This window comes from Carya illinoinensis, chromosome 3 (genome assembly GCF_018687715.1).
Source record: "Carya illinoinensis cultivar Pawnee chromosome 3, C.illinoinensisPawnee_v1, whole genome shotgun sequence".
Classification (NCBI taxonomy): Eukaryota; Viridiplantae; Streptophyta; class Magnoliopsida; order Fagales; family Juglandaceae; genus Carya; species Carya illinoinensis.
The window spans coordinates 8,352,768-8,359,330 of NC_056754.1; the positions used below are offsets into that span (position 1 = coordinate 8,352,768).

The 6,563-nt window shown below is 37.7% G+C and overlaps 1 protein-coding gene across 1 annotated transcript; it reads right to left on the reverse strand.

Annotated features, from left to right (window-relative positions):
* Positions 1-3,329: 3,329 nt before the first annotated feature.
* On the reverse strand, positions 3,330-4,712 carry LOC122304431 (receptor-like protein kinase FERONIA). The gene has a single exon (XM_043116710.1). It carries the CDS (start codon positions 4,710-4,712, stop codon positions 3,330-3,332), a length of 1,383 nt encoding a protein of 460 aa, XP_042972644.1.
* Between the last annotated feature and the right edge of the window lie 1,851 nt (positions 4,713-6,563).

Below are 6,563 nucleotides of genomic sequence, written 5' to 3' on the forward strand. Positions count from 1 at the left end.
CGGCAGGGGGAGGAATGGTGTCAGTAATCATGAAGTCACACCCTTGAACAAAAGACCGGTTGGGAGACTTCAAGAACTGATCAATGTGGGTGGTGGTCAGCAAGCTGTTAGTCCAAAGCGCCTCTGGATTAATTTTGGCCCAAGAATCAACTGACGCAATTCGAGCCAGTTCACAACGCGACAGGGGCGGCATCTTAAGCCATAAATTCTTCTCGTCAGGAAGAGGGCGCCAAATCGTTTTAATTGGGAAATCACGAAAAACTTCTTCCGTGCCAAGGTATTCCCAACCTTGGCCGGAGATATAAAAGTACATAGTGGTCCATGCCTTGGCATTAGAGTGGTGAGTCTTATCAACGAAGAAGGACTGAGCAGTGGAAGATTGGAAGTGAGACACGTCCCCAACATTTATATATATTTGTAGAACGACGTTGTTTTATACTTATTAACGAGTATATATACCCCAAAAGCCTAAAATTATTTTCTCCTCTCCTCTCTTCTCTCTCTTTCTTCCTTCGACATTTTCTCCTCTCCTCCTCCTGCTCCGCTTTTTCTTTTTCATCTTTTTGAAGCGTAAAGACCTATAGGTATTCGTGGTCGTGGTATTGAAGGAGCAAAAGGTTGGGATTCTTTTTAGAGAAAAGCTAGAGGCCGGATGGATGTGAAAAACATTTTCCCACCAGCCAATAACAAAATGCCATGTAGGTAATCCAAGATGAGGAACTTTGCACCCGCATGTATGGAACAAACGCTCATTTCACCCTTTCCTTCGTTCTCTCCCTCTCATTTCCATCTTCACTCTCCCATTTCGCCTAAAGCCTTCTCTCCTTTCCCAATGATTCGATAACGAGACCTTTTACGTGCACGGACAGCAACCTCTCCTTCCTTCTCAACCCAGACTAGTATCGGCGCAACTGCTTCACCCAGTACCTATTTTTGGATTGTTCCTCGCTTGTTTCACGCTTCTGCAAGGGATTGAACACGGAGAGAAAATTGATGCATGCAAAGGGCCCCATGATAGTTTTAGATGTAAACAAGGTGTCGTGGGAAAGGCAAGTAAAAAGTGCAGCAAGTGGGTTTGTTTATTCATTGGAGCAGTTGCAATTCTCTAAAAGAAGAAGCCAAACTCTCAGATGGTTCTATTTTCATTTTTTTATGGGGTGCGATGGAGAGATCAGATGTTCTGATTCATTTGAGTTCTATTTCCTTTTTATTTTTATTTTTTTTTCTATATGGTTGGAAATTGGGATTTCTTTTTCTTCTACTCTAGAGAAATTTCGTTGTGCAGATTGTCTCTTGTTGTATTTGGTGGTATTGTAATTAGGTCATCGTTCTATAAATTTAGCACACACACAGAGGTTATCTTCTAATATTCTAAGGTTATCTTCCACATTTTTTCGAACACCATATATGCACATTGCTTCTTACATGCAGAACACCATTTTTACTTGAATTCACTTCTTGAATACAGCCATTCTACAATAGTTACATTCATTTCATCCCAATCTGCTATACTACTTTTTCATTCCTATTTTCCTTTACATGGAGAACCGTATCAGGTTGCCCTACAACATTTGGGAGTTTTAGATTTGTAGAGGAGAAGAAATTCGGAGGAGAATAGGACTTGGAAATGACGAACGTAGATGCGGAAGGGAGAGGGAGAGAAAGAAGGAGAGGGCGTCGAGTGCATGCGGGTGCAGAGTTATTCATCTTGGAATGCCTATGTGGCATTTTGTTAATGGCCGGTGAGAAAATATTTTTCACACCCATCCGGCTGAAGCTTTTCTCTTCTTTTTAAGATTATCTTTTTTTGATATGTGTTAAACACTGGGTGTTTTGCTATTTGTAATTTCATTGATTTGTTGTTGGATAATGTTGGATCTATATTTTGTTCTTGTTCTTCTGTTGTTTTGGAATTTTTTTTTGTTTTTGTTTTTCGATTGTTTTTGTCGTGGGTGGGCGGTGGGCAAGGTTGGGTAGACGGCTGTGTAGGTTAATCCATCCCCCAACATCCAAAAAGGTGCACTCACCCACGGGGGGCAATGCCAAGGTTTGGGAGCCCAAAATGTCTCCCTATCCAAGGGTGCAGGTAGCACTCTTACATTGTAGTAAGACCATATGATTGAGAAGACTTAGGGAAAAAAAAAAAAAAATCTTACACTTGAAACATAAGGAATTATTGAGATCTCCAACATTTTTCCGTGGGTTTTTTGGGATAGGCTCCAATTGATTTTCCTTAAAATTATTGTTGAAATATACACTAATAAAATAAAACTTACAATGAGAGAAAGATTGAAACAAAACCAGTTTAGACTGAGGTAAGAAAATCTTGCTCTCTTTAGAAAGATTGATCAAGCTCTCTGCGGTACTACACAAATTTTCTAATGAACCAGTGCAACATACTTGCTCTTAACTTATCTCTTTTATGATACTATAACCCAGCTGATCATCGTATAACTCAAACTAATTCTACACAAAAGGATGAGTCCAAAGCTCCCATAGGTAAAAAAACACCACTTTTATATTCGCTTGAAAATTTCTCAAGAGTATCTACAGTTTTATTTTTTGATTTTTTAAATAACTATATATGTATCCCGAAAGATCCCCAAATTATATGCAAGAATTAGACCAATTTTATAGGGAAGTCTAATGCTACGTTTGAATATTGTTGAGATAATTTCAGATGATTTATGAATAGTGGGGAAAAATAGTGAATATTAATAAAAAATAGTGAATAATAGTAAACTATTTGTAAATAATACTGAATAATAGTAAAGTTGTCTGAAATTATTTCAGTTACCAAACACATCTTAAAGTTCCTAACGTAATGCATATCCAAAAAATTCAAAACAGTTTCATAATAAAATAGTAATATTTCTACTTATCATCCCCACATATTACTGATTACACTTATTTTATTTTTTAATTTTTTCTATAATAAATATGTGGTATATAGATGATAAGTAGAACAACTTAATTAATTTAACAAGAATAAAATAAAATAAAAAATAATTTTAAACTATATAAATTATATGGCGTGAAATGATGGATATCATTACACATAAAATATAAGAGATCCCTGACCCATGAGACAAAGTCAACAATAAATGGACTCTTGAGCAAAACTTTGGCAGTAGTACTTAGTACAATTTTATGCAGAGTGTTATATAATGTATTTAGTAATTTCATTCTGTCAATATATATTTTTTTTTAACTTGAATTTGAAATTTTGAATTTTAAAATTTTTATTATTTTCTATTGCTAATATTTTACCATAAAAATAAATAAATAAATAAAAAATACAGCGTTGCAGAATCTACTTGTTAAGAGTACTAACATGGGAGAATAATAAATCCGACGACACCATCAGCGGCGACTGAAATTATTGTTGTTCTATTCCCTTTCGAGTTCTTCGGTGGAAGTGGATCGGGGTTGGGTCCTGCAAGATTGCCGTTGTCGCTTACTTTAAAGATTTCGATGCCGTTCAAGATTGCATCCTGGTATGACGTCTCCCCCTTTTGCGCGGCTCCTATTGCGACATAGAGATTCACTTTCTTCTCGGTTCCTTCACGCATCGAAACGGGGTAGTCTTTAAACACGGGCACACCATTTCCACCACTCCACTTAATCACGTCGGCCTCTTTCTCTACAGTTTGATTGGCTATGAAAATATGGAATCTTCTGTCTGACACTTCAATAATTTCGGGTTGAAACTCGCAGAAGTGCAGCCTAATGCGGTAATCAAACCCAGAATCTACTGGGAATTTCCAGGTGAGATTGTAGCTCAGGTTGATAGTTGAGTCATTCCCCAGGGTTCGGGCAGTGCGATAGACGGATTCTGGTGCGGTGTACCGGGATTTGGCAGTGTTCTTCAGGTCGATAGTATTGTTGAAAGGTAAGAATAACATTAATCCATATTCTTTTAAGTAACTGAAGTCGTCTTGCCATTCCCGGAACATTCCGGTGTCTTCAGCGGGTGAGATGGTTTTCCCTCCAACATTTAATCTGTATACCATCTCGAGAGAACTGCTGTTATCGACGCGGTACGAGTTCTGCAGGCCGGTAAAATCAAACCCTTGATCGGCAACCGGAGTGAAATAGAGATTAGTAGGCATCGATAAGATTTCAATCCCGTTGATAAAAGCATAGGAATTAGAAACGCTGTGAGATGGAGTGAAGGTTATGTTCAACCTCTGACCTTCTTCGATGTTGACACAGTATTCTCTGGATATGGTATCTTTAGAATCCGCATCTGCGTTAAGTGAAGCGCTGAAGTTGCTAAGAAGGGTAAAACCACCAACTTTGACAGAGAAGAGGGCGTTAGCGCGGTTGAAGTTAGAGTAGGAAGCGGGGTGAAAGTGTAGTCGAACGAATTTTTGGCCCGCAGTGACGTCGAATACGTAGGTGAACGGGGCTAGAGATAGCCGTGCATCGGTAAAGAGTACTCGGGGGACAGTCTGCGCTTGTTTAACTGCTTTAGTGGTAAGAGATGACTGGCTTTGTGATTGTTCGTGAGTGAGAAATTTTGAATTCACGTCTCCAATCCAGATCCGAGCATCTGATGCTGTATAATTGCCAGAGGAGCCACTGTTAAGTAGAATGTGTTCGACCGGTGTGTAAGTATACGGGGAGTCACCGGCGACGGTGGTGGTCATGTGGTGCAGCAAGATGACAAGGCAGAGAGGGGCAAAACGTGGTACGAGTGGGTTCCTCATTGTGGCAGTGAGAAGGCGCAGAGAAGAAGTATTTGGTAAAGTTTAGAATCTGCTCTAAAACAGAAATCGAGGGAGGAAGGCGGTGGGGTGCTGCCTTTGGGTCATGGAACAATCGGAGGTCTTCTGTAGCTGGACAAGAGATCGAAGTCTTTTTTACGGGTAATAGAGTCTTACTTCTGACTCCCGGAGTCTATTTTCTTTTTCCTTTTTTTTTTTAGTAAAAAAGGAAAAGGAAATAAATGAGAAGACTCAGCGCTGATGTTAACATGAGGACATAGACCTACCTAAATGTAAAGCAAATTGCAGTGCCCGACTACAACGGTAAAAAACTTCAGCATCCCCTTTAAAGTCCGTGAATTTCTGCCCCAAAATATTACATTTTCGTTTCATATTTTATTCATTGACAAACCTGTGGCAACAAAATAATGAAACACAAAACTTGAACTTATCTGCATATGACTCTGAACTTGATCCTGTCATATTACGTGGAGATGAGACATGTTGATATGATACAAGGAGCAGCATGCTAATTGATAAGGGTAAAAATTACAATGTGATGCTGAAGCTGATGGTAATGAAAGCAGACGGCCATAAGCCGTGTAATAGGGGTCGACGCTGTTTTGAATATTCAGCTTACGCTGTTTTGAATATTCAGCTTTGCTAAATGCTGAATATTCGAAACAGCGTCGACTTGTAAACGTGACGTTCACGTCATGCGTGTGAAGCCCGCAAACACAGACATTCATTGGATTTCAGCATCACCTGCATCTTACCCCGTAAATGGCAAAGGATAACCTCTTTACATACGTACACAATCACTTCATGATTTTATCAATTTTACAAAAATCAAAACCGCACTCCATTAAATTATTTTAAAATGAAAATTCTAAAACTCTAAAATAAGAACCTAAACTCTCTTAAAAACTCTAATGCTAAATATTTTTGTTGAGTGAAATATATGTTTTAAGAGTTTGCTGGAGTTCGATGGCCAACACTCACCATTACTTTACGGTTTTTTTAAGAAAAAAAAAATTATAAAAGTTGATTGTGTGTGGGTGAGTATATTATAGTTATGATGAAGAAAAAAAAAATTATGGTAGCTTCTGATTGTAGGGTATAAAAGCTAATTTTACACCTCGTCCTAATTATAATTATCCATACAATAGTGATAGGGATGTTAGCGCTATAAATAAGGCGATTATATATAGTTTTATCCTTCCACCCAAGCGAAGAAACTGTATAAACCTCCGCTCTTCTTCATCTCCAAAAGATCAAATAATGAAAATCATATCAAAATTGAGTGGGCACACTGACACAGGTATCAACAGAGGGAGAATTAAACCTCGTTACCCATTTCGCATTGGGTGATGCTACACCGGTATAGGGGAGTCATCAAAAGTGTTCACAGAATGTGTAATTTGTTTTTTTTTTTTTAATTATTAAACTCTTTAAATATTTTAAAAAAATCACAAATTTATTAAAAAAATACTTCTTTAACTATTAAAAATAAAAACAAATCGATACAAAAAAATGGATAAACATCCTCGATAGGAGTAGTACGTATTTTCCTTTCGAATTTGGGCACAACTGTAGCAGTTGACCCCAACGTGCATGGTTGACGGCCAATGGTCTCTGAGCCTCCAGTTTCATCCCGAAAATGAAATGAAAACAAAAATTAGATAGTTATCGCAAATCTGACTTGACTTCATCTCTTATTCTATGTCCAAACGCCCTCTAAAATTTCAAAGAGCATAAAATTTTGAGTTTGGGGTTTTTTTTTTTTTGGGGGGGGAGTTTACTTTTAAAAAAAAAATTATTTTCATTATTTTAATATATTTAAATATTTTTAAA

Excerpts from the sequence above, each read along its gene's own strand:
- LOC122304431 (XM_043116710.1), bottom strand. The coding sequence starts at position 4,712 with ATGAGGAACCCACTCGTACCACGTTTTGCCCCTCTCTGCCTTGTCATC.